This window comes from Aptenodytes patagonicus, chromosome 1 (assembly GCF_965638725.1).
Source record: "Aptenodytes patagonicus chromosome 1, bAptPat1.pri.cur, whole genome shotgun sequence".
Lineage (NCBI taxonomy): Eukaryota > Metazoa > Chordata > Aves > Sphenisciformes > Spheniscidae > Aptenodytes > Aptenodytes patagonicus.
Genome location: NC_134949.1, coordinates 59,666,847 through 59,685,274, shown reverse-complemented (window position 1 = coordinate 59,685,274; position 18,428 = coordinate 59,666,847). Strand labels below are relative to the sequence as shown.

At 47.6% G+C, this 18,428-nt stretch overlaps 1 protein-coding gene across 19 annotated transcripts in view; it reads right to left on the bottom strand.

Annotated features, from left to right (window-relative positions):
- Positions 1-4,267: 4,267 nt before the first annotated feature.
- Positions 4,268-18,428, bottom strand: part of RBFOX2 (RNA binding fox-1 homolog 2) — a 176,093-nt gene continuing 161,932 nt past the window's right edge. For 10 of the 19 annotated variants that reach the window (XM_076338528.1, XM_076338618.1, XM_076338572.1 and 7 more), the window contains 4 exons: positions 15,602-15,678; positions 13,026-13,114; positions 11,984-12,056; positions 4,268-10,594 (listed from right to left, as the gene is read on the bottom strand). In XM_076338528.1, coding sequence (XP_076194643.1) covers positions 10,540-10,594; positions 11,984-12,056; positions 13,026-13,114; positions 15,602-15,678 — 294 coding nt within the window. In that variant the 3' untranslated portion in view covers positions 4,268-10,539. Of the gene's footprint in view, positions 10,595-11,983; positions 12,057-13,025; positions 13,115-15,601; positions 15,679-17,848; positions 18,093-18,428 lie in introns of those variants that run through there. The other 9 variants (XM_076338550.1, XM_076338561.1, XM_076338608.1 and 6 more) reach the window with 4 other exon arrangements.

The window sequence follows — 18,428 nt, the reverse complement described above, 5'->3', positions numbered from 1 at the left end:
GCCAGCTCAGCCCTCACCCCCCCAAGGCAAGCGTGCAAGCTCAGTGGCCAGCAGCTTTTTCCTGACACTGAATTTTTCATTTTCCCCAAAATTTTTTATTCAGCCCCCCACGACGCAGGCGTGGAGCTTCCTACCACCTGCACAAAGCTTTGCACAGGATGGCGCTGGTTTTCCCTTTTCCTTTCTCACCCCCCAAGCCCCGCAGCCAAGCGGGATGGCGGAGCAAGCAGCTCACCCTGGTGCCTGCCCACGTTCACGCCAGGGTGAGCAGAAAGCCCTCCCCAGCCTCCCGCGCTCAGGGCACCGGCGTCTGCGGCTGCCCTTCGCTGGGGGGAGACCTGCTTCCGTGCTCAGTGAAAGCGTGGGGACAGCCAGCGGCATCTCGCCCACACGAGCTGCGATCAGCCAAAAGCAGGAACTATTTCTGGAGAGCAGCTTCTCTTGGAGCAGAGGCAGCAGAACTGGGATGCACTGACCGAAAAAGAAAAGCCCTGGTGTTTCAAACGCAAAGCGAGGTTTCCCAGCCTCCCGCCAGGGAGGACGGGCGACATCCTTGCAGAAATAAGAGAGGACTGCAGCGCCCTGTGGCAGGAGGGCTCCAGATGAGCTCAAAGGCTATTTCAATAAAACTGTAAACACGCCAGATCTGCTGCTGTTGCAGAGCTCCGTGAAATCAGTGATTTCTGAGCGGAGTTCAGTTGGAGAGCGCTGGTGCTATAAAAAGCAAAGTGACTTTGGGCATTGATGCTTCCTCCTGACACACAAAAAGGTGATTTGTGATTCAAAAGATGAGGAATTTATCATCAAAAGGAGCTGGGATGGAGCTCAGTGTTTACACATGGAAGAACAAGACAAGCACCGAGAACAGATATATTTATACCCATCCATTAATAAAAGAAGCCAAGTCAACCATACCTTTGTGCTAAAGTTAGAGCACAGCACTCGGCATGCCCTTAAAAAGGCAAGAAAGTTTCCGCAAACTGGGACAGCTGCTGCTGGTGCCGGCTCTGCACGTCTCCTCCCCGGTGCGTGCGGGGGCTCCCGGCATCGGTGCGCTGCAGCGGGAAAGGAGCCAAACGCGGCGAGGCTTCTCCAAGCGAGAAGGCTGACTCGTGGAGTCTGGTCATGGGCTGGTGGCCACGGCACCTCGGGAGCCAAACGGTTCCTGCTCCACCTTCGGAGACCTGCAGAAGTAGTCCGCCTCTTCCCAGAAACAAAAATCCTCTGGTTTTGACTTCAGTACCCTCCTTGTTTCCCCAGTCATAGGGCTCACACAGGCCGGGAGCCTTCACCTCTGCTGCAGGAGAAGAGATGAGGGCGTGCCGGTTGCAGCACGCTCAGGCTGGCCCTGTGGGTGAGGACTTGGTTTGTGGGGCTGTCTCCATCAGCCAGCGAGGGAAGAGGAGCAGCACCCAAGGGTTACAGGTTTGGGCTGTCGCTGATGGGTCAGTGTGAGCCCGGGGTGAACAGGGAGCACAGTAGACGGTTCATCCCCAATGAGGTTAGCAATAGGGCTGGCCAGCGCGAGTCACTGGAAGCTCCTGGATTAGGATTTGATATTTAGAAATGCTTCAGAAATAACTAATTGCAGCAAGTCCCTTAACCCACAGGTAAGGCTGGAGTTGTCTGGCTTCACTTCCCAAGCGCTGGAGTGTGTTACAATGCTGCCAGGTAGAAAAGCCCTAGAAAAGTCAGATCTTTGTTCCTTGCAAGGTGCTTCTAGAAAGCAATTAATTGTCCTTCTTCTTGACAAATAAACAGATGAGCTCTTGCAGTCTTTTCCCTGTTTCCCCTCTCTCCCCCCCCCAGCTCCAGCCCTCGAACCACGCTGGAAGCTCTTCGCTGAACCGCTCCCAGCTCAGCTGGAGCCGCAGGAGCCAGCGCCAGACGTGCTATGCCAGAAATGATCACGCTTCAGGCAAACAGAGCAACCACAAAAAATACATCTTGTCTGAATCAAAGTTAAGTGCATTGCACTTTTTCTTCTCCACACCCCAGCAAAACGGCTGCAAGTGACAACCAACCCCAGCCTGTGCAGGGAAGGAAACAGGGCTGTGGATGAGCACAGGAGGCCACGGGTCACCTCTCACCTCCCAGGACGTGTTCAAGTTGTTGGCATTCCAGAATGCATTTCACCTCCAAGCTCGTGCTGAAGATGCTACAGCTACATAAACAACTTGACTGACCTTTGAGCAAGTTATAGGACTAGATTACCGCCACACATCTCTTCCAACCCGAATTATTCTACGACTTTTGTCATTTTTGTATAGACAGAAAGGAAGCATGCAAATAACCCTCCCTCCCACATCAGCTGCTAAGCTCCCCTATCAGAGGGATGCTCAGGCTACCATCCCTGAGCCAGTATAGTCAACAGCAGGACAGCAGCAAAACCCCGAGAACAGGTCAGCCCCGCCACTGGCACAGGGATCAGGGCTTCTTCCTGGGCTTTTGGGCTCAAATCTCCTGACGCAGTTTGTCAGTGCCAGACGAAGACACCGCCTTAGCAGTCACACTAGCCTCGCCCCTTGAGTTCTGCAGATTCAATTTGAATTCATAAATTATTTCAACATGATCCAAACAACGCTTTCCAGCAAGCATTTATCATTTTTTGACTAAATCCCCACCACGCAGCTGCCAAACACAGCCACGCGGCACAGGGATTCGCGCTCAGCGACCGCCTTTGGTGGACCTCGGGCTGGCACCAAGCCCCGTGGCCCAGAGCCCACGTCCAGGTTGCTACCAAACCCTCTTCCAAGCTACTTCCTGACGTGACAAGTGGTGTCCTCTCTCTCAGTGGGTGCGACCTACACGTGCTGAAATGTGCAGTGGCTTGCGATCAGCTAGGACTGACTCACATGATTTGTCTATTATTTATTGTAATTATTTACAGGTTATAGAAGGGGAATGTTTTATATCAGCGGCACTCGCTTCCTTAGCCAACTTGCAGTCCATTCGAAGAACCTCTATCAGCTTCCTTTGACCAGCTTTTGACAAACCCCTGTTGGGCAATGCAATATTGTAACACTTTTAATGACTTACTAGTGAATTCCAGGATCAGCCATTTTATGGCTTTGCCTTGAAACGAAGGTAGGCTGGAAGACCTAGGGCATCTTTGCTTCACTTTTGGAGCTGCCTCCGCACTACCTTTCTCCCAGCTCAGCAGAGCTTCGTTTCGAGACCTCTCCCAGTCTCACCGATCCAGAGTCCTTTAACCAGCTCTTCCACAATTATTCAGCCCTGATTTCCAGGCATCTAATTTTGGCAGCTACTGTTGAACATCCTCTCAAGTTATTGTTAGAATGAAATGAGGATCATCTGACAGGAGCGCATTGCAGCTCCTTGGTAAATACTGGGGAGGAACGCTTAAGGAGCTCACGTGCCTTCCTGCATCATTATCAACAATCCTGCCATCCGGGGACACACCTTATCCCACCCCTTTTGTTTCTGGTACTTTGCATTTCCAAAAGCTGTATGAAAATCCTGCGCTGGCCTCAACTGTACTAGGCATATTTCGTTGTACCGTTTTGGTGAGTTATCAGTTTCCGTAATCACTTGCAAATTGGCCACAGGGATTTATTATTTGTTATTTTTAGGATCATTTCAGCAGAAAAGGCATCCGATTATATGGATATATATTTGCATGACATCTTTCACTTGAGGATCTCTAAGCACTTCATAGAATATCAATGAATTTCTGCTTGTCTGCAGTGATACTCCTTTTATAGGCAGGACAACAGAGGCAGTGATTAAAAGACATGTCCAAACTCCCAGAGGAAATGTATGCCGAGCACAGGAACACCGGCTTCCAGTTGTGTGTGTTAACTATTAAACCTGTGCTAACACAGACAGCGGGAGGTTGGCTACACAGGCGTTAAAGAAAATGCTGATACCGTAATTTGAAATGGTTGTCTCTCCTTCCACACTAACAGGTTCAAACACAGATTAGGCTTGGAGAGAAAGGGAGGGGGGGGAGGCTCCCTATCAAATGCCAAACAAAGGGCCCTTTTCTGCTATTAAGCAGCAACGGGAAAGGATGGCAGGGAAAGGCGTGGGGTTACGGAGAGCTCGATGTATGAACAGACAGGGCTGGGATTTTGCCAGCGTGATTTGCCAAGGCTTCGCCCTTTATCACTGTGAAGAAGATCCTCTCTCCCAGCTCATTCTTCAAACCATCTTCCCTTCTTTGCGTTTTACCTGCCAGGGAGATGGACCAACGAAATTCATCCAGATGCACTGAAAAACAGACAACACACAGGAGACAGCAGACTGGTGTTTCTCTCTTTTATTTAAAAACAGTGCTTCATTACCATTTGCAAAGGGTTAGGAAGGGTTTCCCCCCTTGCTTAGAGTTTATAAAAGCCAGCAACATGATCAATAATTTATACACATGGATAGTAATACAAAAAAAAGGAATAAAAGCTAAAGATCTAACTACTCCGACCTTCACAATTCCAGCTACTTGATAATAATAGGAATAACCCAATGAATACTGTATGGTCTGAAAGCTACTATACAATATGATACTTAACGAGGGAGGGCGGGAAGTTAGAGGCTGTCACGAAGCCCTGGGATGCAGATACTGCTTCTCCAGAGTCAGCAGGGAAATGGGACCCTGGGCAAGCGGCTCGGGCGTCCTAGGAAATGATCCAGGGGAAGGGAACGCATCCCACTCGGGACATGTCCTGTTCCCCAGTGGTACCTGGCAATGGGAGGTGCTGGGGAGACCGCGTGAAGGGGCAAGTCCGTCGCTGCCATTGGAGGTGCTGCGGCATCTCAGCCTTGCACTGAAAATCTCCAAGTCTCAAGTAGATCAGCCTGTGAGGTCAGTAAAATACTCCACCAGCTCCGTATCGCTCTACAGCCCTGGTTCTCATTTGCTATCAGCCCCAGGTTTTAGCTCCAGCTATTTACAAGCAGGATTTATCATATTAAAAAAAAAAAAAAAAAAAAAGAAAAAAACCAAAACCAAATCATATCCCCTGGGGTAAAAGAGGATTATTTCGTCACTTGATAATGCAGCCAAATCAAGCTGCCAAAACTACAACACGCGCGCACACACAAAATACTGTGAACAGAAAAAAAAATAGAAAAACATGACCAAAACTGAGACTACTAATGTGGGAGGCCCAATTTCTGTAAGGAATTCACTCCTCAGGGAAGCAACAAGCCCCTCCACCAGCAGAGAACTGGGAATCTGGCAAGAGATTTATTGACCCACTTCAGAGGAAAAAAAAAAAAAAAAAAAAAAAAAAAAAAAAGAAAAACCATTCCCAAGATTAACTGGCATTTTGCTGACTGCCAGCCAAATGAATATTCGGGTGGACGGCTTTAGACACCAGCAATCTCCTGGCGAAATCAGGCAAGATTTTTGGCTGATGCATTCTTGCTCTACCACGAGTCGAGAGGCAGCGTGGGAAGCTTGTCTCCTGCACAAGCCTGGACCAGCTGCAGCCCGCTACCCAGAGAGGACAACCGCTGGCAGCACTTTCAACTACCAGCAAGAAGTTGCCTTCCAGGGTTAGCAGTGGCAACGGAGACGGGACTTGGACATCCGAAGTCCCGTTTAGGCTGCCATTGATGCACGTGCTGCAGAGGGACAGGGGCTATCCTGCCAACTCCTGGCTAGAGCAAAGCGTACCAGGGAAAAACCCCAGAGCCTACTTGAAAAGGGCCCCATTTCACGCTCTGGCTATCAGACTCCTGCTTGCCTTGTTGACTGGAGTTTCCATTGTAGAAGAGAAGTTTACTGGGGTTGGAGGGCAGAGAGGGCAATCGGTAAGGTGGGGGTGGAGGGAAGGGGCTTTTCAGACATTAACATCACCAAAAATAGTGTTTTATGCAACAAAGAATCAAGTCTCACTGGTGTATACTACAAAATGTTTGACATTTTCCAAGAGCATGACAAAATAAAAACACAAAGAAGTTTACATTGGATGTTCATCTTGTTCACTAGGTTGGGGTTTTTGTTTTCCCCCCTCCTATTTTAAAACAGTGCAAACAGGTAACGTACTTTAAAAATCACCCCTCTGCACCAAGGACAGCATTCCCCCGACCCTGCCAGGCTGGAGGGTCACAGGCAGCAGGCCGTCTGCCAGGCTGCCCACGTGCTTTCCCTTTGGAGCTAGACTCAGCAAAAGCGCTCCCCAGAGCCGTTGTTTGGGTTTCCCTTTATTGAATTCCTAAGTGCTCCCCAAACCTGTTCTCCACTTGCCTCCTTCTTCAGGGCCAGGATGGGAAGATACAGATAGGGCTGGGTTGGGGAAAAACATGGGTAGGAACTGGGAGGCTCTGCTTTGCATTCCCTGCTACGGAAGCTCTGGGTGCTGGAACTGAAACCCCAGCAGCCAGCATCTCTTTTCGGGCAAGGAACTGGTTTCGTTAACCGTTTCACAACTAGCATTTGAGCCAGCTATTCAGATAACCCTCCTCAGCTCTTGCTGTGCACTTCACATCCACAGATCTCAAAATGGGCGAGAACAGGGGATAAACTTTCACTTCACTTTAGGGACGGGGAAGTGAAGTCTAGAGTAGCGACACGACTGCTCCACGATGACCCTTGAGGATCACTGACAGAGCCCTGCCCAAAAGACAGGTCTCCGACTCCTGAGCTAGCGCTCTTTCTCGCTGGGCAAGTCTGCTCTCTCTCGGGCACTGAAACAGCCAAGCCACAGCTATTTTAAAACATGGCTTTGTCTATCCGAACTCATGACACAGGATCGCTTAATCTGGGAAAAGCTGGCTATAGCAGGCTCATACCGAGCTCCCAGTTGTCTCCAGGTCCCATTCATGGCTTTTCTTAGAAAAGCTAACCCACCTACAACAGTGCAGCTTCCCTAGCACGGCGACAGTGACAACAGTTTGTCAACATGCTGGGCATCAATATAACTTATTCCCAGTAGAGAATATACTATACCAGCAGAAGTCATCTTTGTACCAGCACAACTGTACCCACAAGGAAAGACAGACCAGCACATTAAATAAATCAACTCTTCAATCCAAAATTTTATCAGTATAATATCACGTGCTGGCCAGACCTATTGCAAGACAGTACAAACAGCAACACTTAAAGAAACATCTTTTCCTCTGCATCAAGAGGAATCCCGCATGCCACCAAACTGGAAGGTGACAAACAGCAAGCTATTTGCCAGGCTGCCTGTGCGGTTTCCCTCGGAAAGCCAAGCCCTGCTTTGTGAAGGACCTGTGACTGCAGACCCATCTCGGGGACAAGCACTGGCTGCCATCAGTCAAATAAGCCAGGGCCCAGTTTAATTCATTAAGTGTAATTCATTTTGCATAGGGAGATATAGGCTTTGTCCTCACTTCTTCAGAAGATGGATATAGCCACAACTTGGCTACTCTGAATGCATCTCAAGCCAGTTCATAACACATCTGAGTGAAACCAGAGCTGTTGTTTGCCAAGAGGGAAGAAAGGCTGAAGAGCTCTCCCGCCACGGCACAACACTCACTCAAGAAACCTTGCTGCAAAATTCCAGCCGGCGTGCAAGCTTTTGGGAGGCCTGGTGCTCCAGAGACCTGGAACCAGAGAGCTACCTCCGGCCCCCAGCTGAGCAAGCGTCCCGGCGTCCCCTCTGCAGCTCACTGCTGAGAGCAGGAAGCCTCTCTATCAGTGAGCTGCCTCAGCAGGGATCTTGCAGTGTCAACTACGGAGTCGAGGAGACGCCGGCTGGTTAATGCACCAGAGGAGCCTGGCAGGGAGCAACCGGAGCAGGTCAGGCTTGGATACAGGAGGAATCAGGCTGGATGGTCTAGAGCAGGTATTACTCGGAGATCATACAGCAGGGGACCATGGACCTGCAAAGGTTGGGCGCTTCTGCACTAAGCCCCTCACACTCCTAATATACTCGGGCGGGCTGAAGCTGCCATGCATAGACTCTGCTCGGAGGCAGAAATGGGGCTGGCCTCCCTACTCCCAGAGAGGCCAAGTGGCAGGGGGGGATTGCAGGCAGCACTGCCAGGGCAGGGGAGGGCACTCGGGGAGGGAGAACCCAGCTTTTCAGGAGCTGCAGTCAGAACCAGCTGAACTGAAACGTAGGAAAGGGGCAGAGGGACGAGCAACTGCCCCTGCCGGGCTCTGCAAGCTGCGCTCCTCTCGCTCGCAGCCTGCAGGCAAGGGAAGGGACGGCCTCACTCAGCCTCTCCGCCCCACAGGTGGGTAGAACAAGTCCAGTAGAGGCTTTTGCTGCATCTCAGCTCGGGAAGTCCCCTGGATGCCCTGCAGTGGAAATGGCTCCCCTTGAATATGACTATTTCTACCACAAGTTCTCCCTCCCCTACCCCAACTCAGACAGTAAAAGCCCCCAAACACCTCAAGTCCCCCTCATTTCCTAGATTTTGTGAAAGCCCCACCCTGTTCCCCCCTCCCCATTCTCAAGCTAACTAAAATAGTTATATACAAACAACAAAAATTGTCATAACAGCAACAAACCAAACTTTGGCTTGGGAAAAAAAAAGTTAAAAACCAACAATAAAACCAGGAAAAAAAAAAAAAGGTGGCCAACAGGCTGGCAGTTTGGTGTCCCCTTTATCTAGCTATTCCTCCAGAGAATCAATAGCTTCACGGTCTCTAGCTTAACTAATGGCTTCCCCATTCTTCCCATTTGAGGTGCCTCCTCTCTGCTGCGCACAAAGAGGCTACGTGTATCGCTGGGGAAGAGCGAAAAAAATGCGTGGTTGTGCGTGGCTGGGCCAGGACACCTCCCTGGGAGCTCTGCTTGTTGACATCGTTTAGTGTTTAAATGCAGGAGGTTTCCTATTCTGGTATCAGCGGTGGATGGAGAAGCAGGTGTACGACAGGAGTGGGAAAGGCTCCACCAACAAACCCACACTCCAAGCAGCCCTTCTGGGGGCGGTGAGCTCACCCCAGTACCAAATCGAGGGAGTTGAGGCAGCCTAATAAAACCACGCTTCTGCATTTCTCTAACATGTGGTTAGAGACCCTGCCTCTGATCACTGGGGTTACTGGGAGCACTCTAGGAGCCAGCAGCTGAGCAGGGAGGTCTGGAGAGCAGCAACTCCCCACCACAGCTCACGCAGTCATCTAAAAATGCTGACTTTGAAACACAGTGAAATCACTGTATGTGAGAGCAGAAGGGAGATGGTGTTGGGAGTCATGGAGCCCTCCCCTAAATAGTCTCTCTGCTTCCAAATCTTCTAATATGTAGTGTCTATATGGACTCAGCAGATCAGGTGCACAACTTTCTATGAGAGGCTGGGCAAGAAAGACCCAGGGGCTCCAACACAACTATGTAAAGGCCTGAAATAGCTTATGGTGGGAAGTTCCTATGAATTCAGAGCTTGCACAAACTGCTTCTGCCTCCCCTTAAAGCTCCTGACCGAAACAAAACTACTTCAGGATCACGTTTAGATATAGAAGACCCTCTTCCCCCACACAAATCCACATCCTTGCCCCTCGCCTCAAGCAGCTTATACATGACTTGTTTTTCCTCACTCATGTTATTTGAAACAGATTACTTGCAGAAGCGCCTCAGCAGCTCAGGATGAGCAGGAGAGACCTTGCACGCTGGACCTTGGAGCACCTGAGCATGGCACTGATGCACGGTTCTTCTGCTAGCTTTCTTCCTCTGCAAGGCTGCATGCGCTTCACCTCCGCAAGTTTAACCGCTTGCTGTCCGCAACAGAGGTACTCTGTGTGATGCTGCACTGCATCTGCCACTCCTCGAGGAAAGAAGGGGAGGAAAGGGACAGCAAGGGAGAAAGATCTTGAAAAGGAGGAAGGAAAACTAAGATAATTACAGCCACCAGCAATGGACAACAATCAGCTAGGATAAGTTGTGTGGGGTGGGGAAAGATCATCCTCATCAAAAACTCTTTTCAAAGTCTTGTCCCCTATACAGCAGATAACAGCCAAAGTCTTTGGGCAGGTTGAGGAAATCTTCTCTTGCCAAGTCTAAAATCCTGACACTGCTGAAACTGTCCCAAACCTGTGTGCATCAGATGGTGACAAAAACGAGGAAAGTCTCTGCATTTCCCCCATTTTTGAATGTAAATGACTACTTCCCACCAGCATCAAGGTCCCAGCCACAGCAAGAGTGCTTCCTTCTGCAGACCAGAAACACGGCAGGTGGAGACTTCTCCCTCACGTCCTCCTGTCTCACAGGCACCAAGCACCAGACCAGGGAAGTAACTCTGCGTGTTCCTGATTAACTGCATGATATCGGTTTCTAACAGCTTTCCTTATCGCTAATCGCCTTTTCCGTGATTGGTAGGATAAGCTATGCACCAACATACAGACACGGAAATGCATTATTTTTACCACAGTTAAAAAAAACCCCAAAAACAAAAACAAAAAAATGCACAATCTTTGGAACAAAAGAATTAAAGGCAGAAATTTAAAGGAAAAAAAAAATACATATTCAAAGAACATAGTGAGGTATAAAAAAGTATTTTCTCTTTTGTTTTTTGTTTTTCCTCCTCGTCTTGCTATAGAGTTCCTCTACTAGTAAATATTGCAATAGCCAGGCCTCATGAACTGGGGGGGCTGTCCCACTTGCAGGGGGCTCACGTCACTTCAGTAGGGGGCAAATCGGCTGTAGCCACCTCGGTATAAACTCGCCTGTAGAAATTAAATGAGAGAAGAAGAGGTTGTTAGGAGGTGAACTGTGAAAAAAATACTCAGGACAGCACCCGAATGCTCTCAGAAGGACTAACGGACACGTCCTGGCACTGACCTGTCACCATTAGCACCTCTAAGAGGAGAACCTTGCCTGCAAAACCAAAGACATGGCTCAGGAGGACATGCTCACGACCAGCCAGCTGGAGGTGAAGTTTGGCAAGTCTCGGTCAAAGGGAGTTCAGTACCAGAGATGGGACTCATGAGTCCTAATCTCTGAGCCAGTTGTCTAGGCTGTCTTTATAGATAGCAGAGACCAGGACTTCTAGGATGCTCTTCACCTCACCTTAAGGTGAAGGTCTAAAATAGACACGATGACCTGGTATCCTAGAAGTACCTGCTTTTCCTTCATTGACCCTGAAGAGAATCCACATGATGAGCTGAGGCTCAAACGGAGGCGCTACACTGCAGATATCTATATTTAGGTGTCTTTTTCTCTGAACACATTTGTATTCCAGCCTTTGCAACAACACAGATACTGTGCTGGCTAGAAGCAGATGGGCAAGCATGTGTTTTCAGCAAGCTGCTCCACGCCCCTCTGATGCCAGCATACCTCACTCCTGCCTTTGCATAATTACTGCAGGCAGGCAGGACACCACATCCACTAGTGGAAGAGGGAACCAAGTGGAGCAGCTTTGCTGCAAGATGTCATGAGAACAACTTATTCCCTTGCTTCCTAAAACTGATTTCCCAACATGCAACACGAGCCTTTAAAGTTTATGAAAATGGCAAGAAAGGGTGTCTCGCATCTCTAACTATTGCTGATTTTTGCTCTATATATCACCTTAGAATCATAGAATCATTAAGGTTGGAAAAGACCTCCAAGATCATCGAGTCCAACTGTCAACCCAACACCACCATGTCCACTAAACCATGTCCCTAAGCACCGCATCTACATGTCTTTTAAATACTTCCAGGGATGGGGACTCAACCACTTCCCTGGGCAGCCTGTTCCAATGTTTAACCACTCTTTCAGTAAAGAAATTTTTCCTCACGTCCAATCTAAACCTCTCCTGGCGCAACTTGAGTTACAGTTCTACTGATTCACCAACAATGTTCTGGCTCCTGACATTTCTGGTCATTCTTCTACCATCTCCTTTCACTAGGTGATGTGCAAGACCAAGTGATAACTGGTCTCCTACAACCTGGCTCCTTTCCTAGTGCACACACACAAACATATGAATGGAGAACTACTAGGAACCCGGCACTGCAGCTAAGGACCTCCTCAACAACAAAGTATTTCTAGGTGAAGCTTCATTACCTGATACCCAGTGAACAGCTGTTCCCCATGCTGGAAAAGAGAAACAGCACAAGAAAGAAAATCCCACTTACCACAGCGCCAACTCCGTAGCTAGCGGCAGGGGCAAGGGCATGGTAAGGATCTGCTGTGTACACCCTGCCATAACTGAAGAGAAGGAGAAAAGATATATAAAAGAAAAAAAAAAAAGAAAAAAAAAAAGTCACTTCGGAGGGGCAGAGAAACAGCTGTCTGACCACAGGCAATAGAAGAAGCAGCATGCCCTTCTACACACATGTATGCATACATGCACACATGCACGCAGGCAGCCCTTCTTTGAAGAGATCCTATGGGCATGCTGCCATGCATCATATGAGATGGGCGAGAGAATGGCCTGCAAGGAGGAATGTGGCAGAAGCCCTGAGTTCGACCTGTAGGAAAGAGGTCAGCACCTTTGAAATGACAGCTAGTGCATCCCTTACCTCGCGTGATGCAATTTGGGAGGAGAGTGATTGCTGGCGCTAGCACTACTGGCACAGTAACAGCTGCTAAATGGAAAGCAGTGAGGGATTCTCCAGAACGAGAAGGGAGTATAAACTTTAATGGTCTCGCATGCACTAGGATTAAAACATGGCCTCACTGCACAGGAGATGAAAAATCTTAAGGCAAGCACTCTGATGATGATAATCCTTTGTATCTATACAGAGCTGCACGTTAAAGCATCCTGGAGTACTGTATGAGCTGAGCAATTTTTACTTTATGGATGGGGAGAGAAATGCACCCAGTGATTAAATAACCTGCCCAGAGCCACAGAGCAAGGAGCTGGCAAGGCAAGCCAGGTCTTTTGAGTCCGAGGCCATAACCACACTGCCTCCTTTGTGCAAAGAATCACAAGGATAGGGAAGAGGCCAGGATTTGTGCCAGCTCACATACACCGGAGGGCAATACTGCCCAGGAGCAGAGAGACAAACCGTGCATTCAAGTCTTTCATGTTGGGTTGTGCATGCATGTGTGCGTGTGCGAGTGCAAGTAAGACAAAGAAACAGGGAAAGAAGTAGAAGTACTGTAATGGATCGATGCTCCTTGAATCCCTGAGCACAGCAAGCTAGCCCCCATGGACACCTCCCCCTTACATACCCATCGCTGTAAGCTGCTGCAGCGGCTGCAGCGGCCGTGGCTGCTGTTGCAGTAGCAGGCTGTGCATATCTGTAGGCTGCGTATCCACCCTGCAGGAGAGAAGAGAACTGACTTTACAGATACCTGTCCACCCACGCAGAGCATAAAAAGTAAAAATTAAAAAAAAGTCACACACATCACAAGGAGAGGAAGTGTTTCAAACTGCATCAGCTCCCATGTCATGTCTATCACAAGCATCGCCCATTAACTCATGTATATTCCTTTCCTCAGAAGGACCAGGGAGACTCTTCCATTACCCCGTTTAGCAGAAGGAATAAACTAAAGCAAGCCTGAGCATGGTTATAACCCTGCAGGAAATTAAATTTGGCATGGAGGAACTGAAAACCAGAAGAGAGCTGAAATCTTTATGGAATGTAATTTTTATGTCCCCTTCCTCTTATGCTGGGGAAATTGGAGGTGGGCACTTCCTGTGAAGCGTGTATTTTAGAAAGGGGACCATTCAAAGAAATTCCTGCCTTCCCCCCCCCCCCCCCCCCTTTTTTTAAGCCTGGGAAACCCAAAAGGCTAGAATTTCATTTGGTCCAGATGCATAAAATTATCAGTAGCCAGAGAAGCCAAAAAGCAATCAGGAAAAGATGGTCAGAGAAGACAGTCCCTGGTGGTCTCAGCACTGGCAACAGGCAAACTGACATTGATACCAACCAGACCGTTCTCCCCTCCCATCATGTAAGGAAACAGGTCGGGAGAAATTATGCCAGAACAGTCTGTACTGCTGTTGCATTTCTGCCCATGCTACACACCTGTAGTAAAGGTCTTTAAAATGCTTACACTGATAAGAGGTAGTTACTAAAAACATACTTACAGCTGGGTTGGCAAAATGGAAATCCTGACCCAGAGGAAGACCTGCAAGTCTCCTCCTGGAACTCCCACAAGGAGCTCTAGGGGCAGAGGAAGACCTGGCTCAGACAGGCAGCTCTGCACACCCTGCAGTAATGAAGGACAGAGGCCAGCCACCTTTCAGATCAGGGGCAAAGGCTGCATGCAGGCAGCAAAGAGGGCTCTGAAGCCCAGGTTAGATCATTCTTTATTGTACATTTCTGAACACATTTTTGTTAACTTGGGGGGGGGGGGGAACCAGTAAATGAACCGTGACTTTGATTTGCTAGAAGCACAATGAGCCATAAATAACATCAGAAAATTCCAGATTGCTTCTGGCTTTTTTTTTTCCCCCCAATTGACATTTCAGAGTTTGAAGGACCAGAAGGCAGACTTACGCTCTTCACCTCCAGAATCAGGTCAACATACCTCTACCACTTCTTCCCTATAGTTACATATACGCAAAAGATCTAAGAGTACAAGATCAGCTCTACTACAGGACTGTGTGTTTGCTCAGCAGTGCTCAGTTTTGGGCTAGGTAGCTTTTAAATTGAAAGTAATGATTTTAAATTAATTTTGGTTGCTTTTGTGAGGCCTGCATTAGCCCCACAAAGGCTAACAAGCTATCCAAAACACACCTGGGGACCCTTTCCTACTCTGGAGGAGAGGGACTTACAGCCTCTTCAATCTTCTAGTTAACAGAAGAAAGAGCAACACAAATCTACACCTCTGAAACATCACCACATTACCTGAAAGAGATCTCATGTTACAGTTTTGCCCCTTTTAATCTCATCTAGCTGTTTCAATCCCCACATTTTGGATTGATGGTTTGGGGAGGTTTAGCTTGGTTTTGGCATGCTATCATCGCACCACCATTACTTTCACCTCCAAAACATGACGGAGACAAGAGGAATGATGCGCAGCCTTAATCCAAATCAAACCTTCATCGACCTCACCAAATGAAGACAAAACTTCACACCAATGTCACTGTGGTATTCCCTTAAGTTTATGAGCTTCCTGAACTCTTGATGGGGTCTGTCATTAGGGCACAGCGTATGAGGCATTTTCGCCTGGCACTACCCTCCACACAGGGCAGCCGGCTTCAGCGTGCACCCAGATTCCCACTCTGCCCCACACTCGCCAGCCACATTTCAGATTAGAAGCCATTTCAAATGTGCCTGGCACATACTCTAAACATGACAGCAAGATGCAGTTTGAAACCAAAAACGGTTATCATGTAATTCTCTTTTTACTCATGTCTCTCATAAAGGAAAACGAAACCAAACAAAAACAAAACAAAAAAAAGAAGAAAAGAAAAGAAGGGTTGGAATCAGGTGTGGGAGGGGGAATGGCGTAACATTTATTAATCAAAATTAAAAACTAAGCATGCTGACATCTGGAGCTAGAACAACCAGCAAAGTCACCACGTTCAGACTCATATTGGCTAGTTCTATCCATCCCAGCATTCTCTTGGGACAGCAGTTCGCCCTAGGCTCTACCACAAGCTCAGTGAAGTACACAGCCTCAAGTACTAGAGCGTGCAGCCACAACAACCTGCTATTACGGAAACAGTCAGTCACCACTGGAGTTAACATTCCAACCTTAACGACTCCCACAGCCTCCCGCCCTCGCCCCCCAAAATGGCTCCCACCCTAGCCCTGTCCCACACCACAATGTTAATAATTATAACAAGCAATAACCCATCTGTTATATCAGAGAAGGGAACAGAGACTCCACTGAGAGATTTAGAGCGGGATGTTAACATTTCTTCAGTCAACTGCACAACAAACAAAAAAAACAGGAGAAATAATTCATTGGAGAAATGAAGTTAAGAAATAGCTGACGTGTATTGCTTTTTAACCATGCACTGATGCAAAATTGAAGCTACTGTTAATTAAAAAAAAAAAAAAGTCACAGGATAGAGGTACACACACACAGGCAGACCTGCTCAGTTCAAAGCGGTCTGCAAATTCTACTTGTGTGTACTTCAAATAAAACCAAAAATGGGGATTATAATGGCCATGGTACATTCCTGTCAAAGGAGCAATGAGTGTGGACAGCTGGGGGATTTCTGACACGGGGATGTATTTAGCATGACCAGCAGGTCCAAATACACCAAAACAGGGTAACGGAAAGAGGAGGAAAGTTGCAACTATTACTCGTTATTTCGTAAATGCTTTCACCAAGCTCTGGGACCAGTACAGAGTAAAGGAGACACTGTGCAGGTTGCCTTACCCAGCTGATGCTCCTGTTCTCCATAACCCAGGACCCACCTATAACTCCATCCATGCATCTAAAGCCCTGCTCAGCTTGTCCAATGCACCAGTTATTTTCTCCTGCTATTCCTGTTCACACACAACTTTAACTGGTATGCAGAGCTCATCTGTAACCTCAGCTACGTGGTCCTACCACCCCTAGTGATTTCTGATGCCACTCACTATGGGTAGTCTAGTAAATATAAACTATAACAGAGTAGAGCATCTTCAACAAACATGAACAATCATGTTTCCCAATAAAAGAAATAATAATAATAACAATTAAAAAAAAAGGCCCTTGCTAGCTGCACCACACTCCTCCAGTGCCACAGCGAAACTGCAACAGAAGACACCATTGAGTGGCATAGTCCCTGAAACCCAGGACAGCCATGCAAACTCCCACTCCATCTATTTAAGTGAAGTGATTCCACAGGGACAGTTTTACCCATCTAGGTTCAGCTTTTAAAATCTTTAGCCTCATCTCAAAAGAAATGAGTGTGGCTGAGCTTCTTGCAAAGATGTTAAGTTAGAGATGTTTCTATCAAAGGTACAGTTTAAACACTGCCTCGGCAAGGAAATAGGGGAACTAAGGAAAAGGCTTATGCATTTTTACTGGGCAGTAAGTAACAACCAAAAGGACTGTCTAAATCAAGATTGGTCCTTTCCGGTACAGTCTTTTGGATTGTCTGGGCAGCGTGTGAGAGAGATGAATACAACTGTAAGTGTTGCTTATCTTAATTCAAGTTCTCTTTCTCTGGATATCCTGCCAGTGTTGCTGGGGCTGCATTAAACCCCTTTCCCCATGTGAACATGTAGCGCTTGAGCCTATAGATGTCAATTGTCAAACAACCATATTTGCTCAGGTATTCACAAAAGCCCAAATTTAAAATGACTCTTCTGTGATGTTATCGTCCTTGGCTCATCAATGAAGCATGAAAATATTTTTTTTAAATTCCTTCTTTAACATTAGATGATAGCTTTTTCAATATTGTCATGTATTCTCTGAAATAACACAAGCATGGCACAACATATACAGGAAGCTGCAATCCCAACTAAAGCAGCATTCCAATTACTGAGCATGTTAATGTAGATAAATGAGCACTTTAAGACTATACAGTTCAGCTCAAAATAAGCCCATCTTCTCTTCCACTCTTCAGGTCCATATTAGGTGATCAATCCAACCAGAACATGAGGAAATCCAAAACTAGAGCTTACTATGTCAGTGTAGGCTACGGTATAAGCCTCCCTTTTCTTCTTCCCTTGCTGCCTTAGATGGGCACACAAAGCGTGTTGCTGGCCCTCTTTACTCCAAAGAGCCTTTATGCCACTAAGACACAAAAGTGTTCCCATACCCCTGGAGAAATGTGTAACTCATGGTACCAGTTAGATACGTCTGACCACCTGCCAGGTTTAGGCAGCGAGCCCAATTTTAGGATCTTTTATTTGTTGTATCTCAAATGTGTCATCTCCACCCGCAAACTGCCCTATAACAGAAGTTAAGAAGCAGAAAGGGCTAGAACTGTTCCAGTATTTCTGTATTAGAAGGGTGGCATATGTGCACCAGGAATGAGCATGAATGAATTAAAAGAGGTGACAGGACAACGGTGTCCATTGCAGCAGGTGCTTCTACATGGTAATGGGACAAGCATGACCTTATTAACCCTTCCATTGAATTTATGGTTTTTTTTTTTTTTGAATGAAAGCCACTCGGTGTGAAATCTGGACACACGCCGCCCTGCCATAGCGGGGGCTTGGATCACACTTGAGTCTGCGCTGCCCTAACAAAGCCTCTGTTCCCATCTCTAATGTGGTGCTGGAATGGTTAGTATAATTCAGTTTTTTCCACTGCAATCCACAATCTGATCGGTTGGCAGGTCACACTGGCACTCCTACCTGAGGTATTTTAGCGCTAATGATTGGTTCCTGTAAGACTATTCTATAACAGAACACAGGAAGAGCAGTTCAAAAAAACACAGCTGTGGAAAGAAACAATCATACAAACAGCCCGCGGCGGGGCTCACCAGCCTTTTCTTTCCAGTGGATGCAAGCACGCTTTTCACAGGCAGGAGCAGTCTTCGCACAGGTGAGTTTGTTTGGGTTTCCCCCCCGCCGCCCAGATTGACCCCATTGTAGAAGAAAGATAACCTTTCTTAAGATCCGAAATGAAACCCTCTGCATCCTGGGGCAGGTTGTTTTATGAATTCAGGTGTCTTGCCAGAGTGGGACGCATCCAACAAGAGATGGAATGCCGTCTTCACAGAAGAAATGGCTA